Below are 1,689 nucleotides of genomic sequence, written 5' to 3' on the forward strand. Positions count from 1 at the left end.
AGCTTTCATTAGATTTGTTCGCTAGAGTGGCACTGTATATTGCAGTGGTGTTAGTTTGTCTGTAATCCAATTTCAGATCCTGTTGAAAAGGTACATATCATGTTCATAATCAACAAAAGGTCTGCTCTGTTCTATTTATTTTTCTTATAAGTGGTGCCTTGTATTATTTCCCCACTTAAATCCATCGAGGAAGGTTTCTGCAAGAAATCTTTTCCCCTGGAATGGTAAAGCATGTTCCTGAATCTTCTAAAATGATTTGATGCCATGTCAAATCCAGTGGTTTCTTGTGGCATTTATCTGTTCGCAAGCTCTACTAAGAGTCTAAGACACATTATATGTCAGACACAATCACATTTGCATCATTTGCCCTTAAACTTAGGACAGCCAATAAATATCAATTGCATTGGCATCTTGCCAAATCCACTAGCTTGTCACTAACTTTGAACAAGAGCATGTCGCTATTCGAGCACAAAACAAGCAGGAAAACAGCAGCAATCATCACTTCATCAGCAACGCACTAAGTCGAATACCGTTGATGCTAAGTAGCTTGCCACCAATCCACCATACCAAAGAGACTAACATAGTGTCATCTGATCGTTGAATCAAGATCTAGTACAAGTCAAAGAAACAACAAATACTAGGGAGATATCTTCTCATGAAGCTAGAAGAAAAGCTCACGCGAAATCTCTCACCAAGACAGCCTTCTCCACAATCTCATCCTCCTCCTTCCGCTGCTCTCCTTCTCCGGTCCCCTCGGCGCAACCCTTCTCCTGTCCCAGCTCTTGGCCGATCACAACAACCCTGTCTCCGCGCCCGACGACGACCTCGTCGGCGCCGCCGTCACTGCCGCCCCTCGCGCCAACAAGGGCGTTGGGAATGACCCCGCAGGTGGGTCCCGCGTCCTCCACGCAGCCTCCACGAGGCGCGAGCGGGTCATCGTCGTCCTCGTCATCGGAAAGGGGGAGGTGGGGGAGGCGGGAGGAGACGGCCAACGCTGCAAGGGAGAAAGCCTCGGCGATGGACTCCGTCGGGAGCGCGCAGTCCTCCAGGTCCGCATCCTCCAGCCGCGGCGGCCGGATGGGCTCGCCGGCGATGTGCCTGCCTTCCTCGGTCATTTTTTTTTTAGGTGATCCTTCCTCGGTCATTTTGCTTCGCTGACTGGTCTGGACGCGGGTATGCTCACAGCGCAAAAGCACATGCGGATCATGGGCCGTTGAGTGTAATAATTAATGGGCCCATGATGAACTGTTACTGAGTCACACTCACCAAGATTACTAAGGGGTACCCTTGCAAAGGGTTGCAAAGGTCATTCCACTTATTTTTTTGTCATTCCACTTTTCTGGGGCTGACAAGCGATGCATTGTATGTACACCATTTGTTGTAATCTGAGAGCTTTTCTTTTATTCGTACATTTGTTTTTCTTTAAAATGATTTATGTTTTGAATCATGCGCCCAAATCATGAACCGTTTTCATCGTTGGCGTTCTCGCGTCAATATCTTTGAAACCAGATGTCGTGTCGACAAATTTTTTCCATGACAAAGCGAATAAAAGAAATTGGAAAAGAAATGGAGACAAATAATAATAAAAGTACATAACTGAAAAAGTCTGAAAACCAGAAAAAACACAACCGGAAAAAAAAACCCAGAAGCATAGTTGTGCATTTTCATATATTTTTTCACAATCACAAT

General features: G+C 45.8%; 1 protein-coding gene across 1 annotated transcript; it reads right to left on the minus strand.

The window, feature by feature from the left end:
* Nucleotides 1-398: 398 nt before the first annotated feature.
* On the minus strand, nt 399-1,189 carry LOC123168187 (uncharacterized). The gene has a single exon (XM_044586061.1). It carries the CDS (start codon nt 1,143-1,145, stop codon nt 675-677), a length of 471 nt encoding a protein of 156 aa, XP_044441996.1. The 5' UTR covers nt 1,146-1,189; the 3' UTR covers nt 399-674.
* Nucleotides 1,190-1,689: the final 500 nt, after the last annotated feature.

Source organism: Triticum aestivum, chromosome 7D (genome assembly GCF_018294505.1).
Source record: "Triticum aestivum cultivar Chinese Spring chromosome 7D, IWGSC CS RefSeq v2.1, whole genome shotgun sequence".
In the NCBI taxonomy this organism is placed as follows: Eukaryota; Viridiplantae; Streptophyta; class Magnoliopsida; order Poales; family Poaceae; genus Triticum; species Triticum aestivum.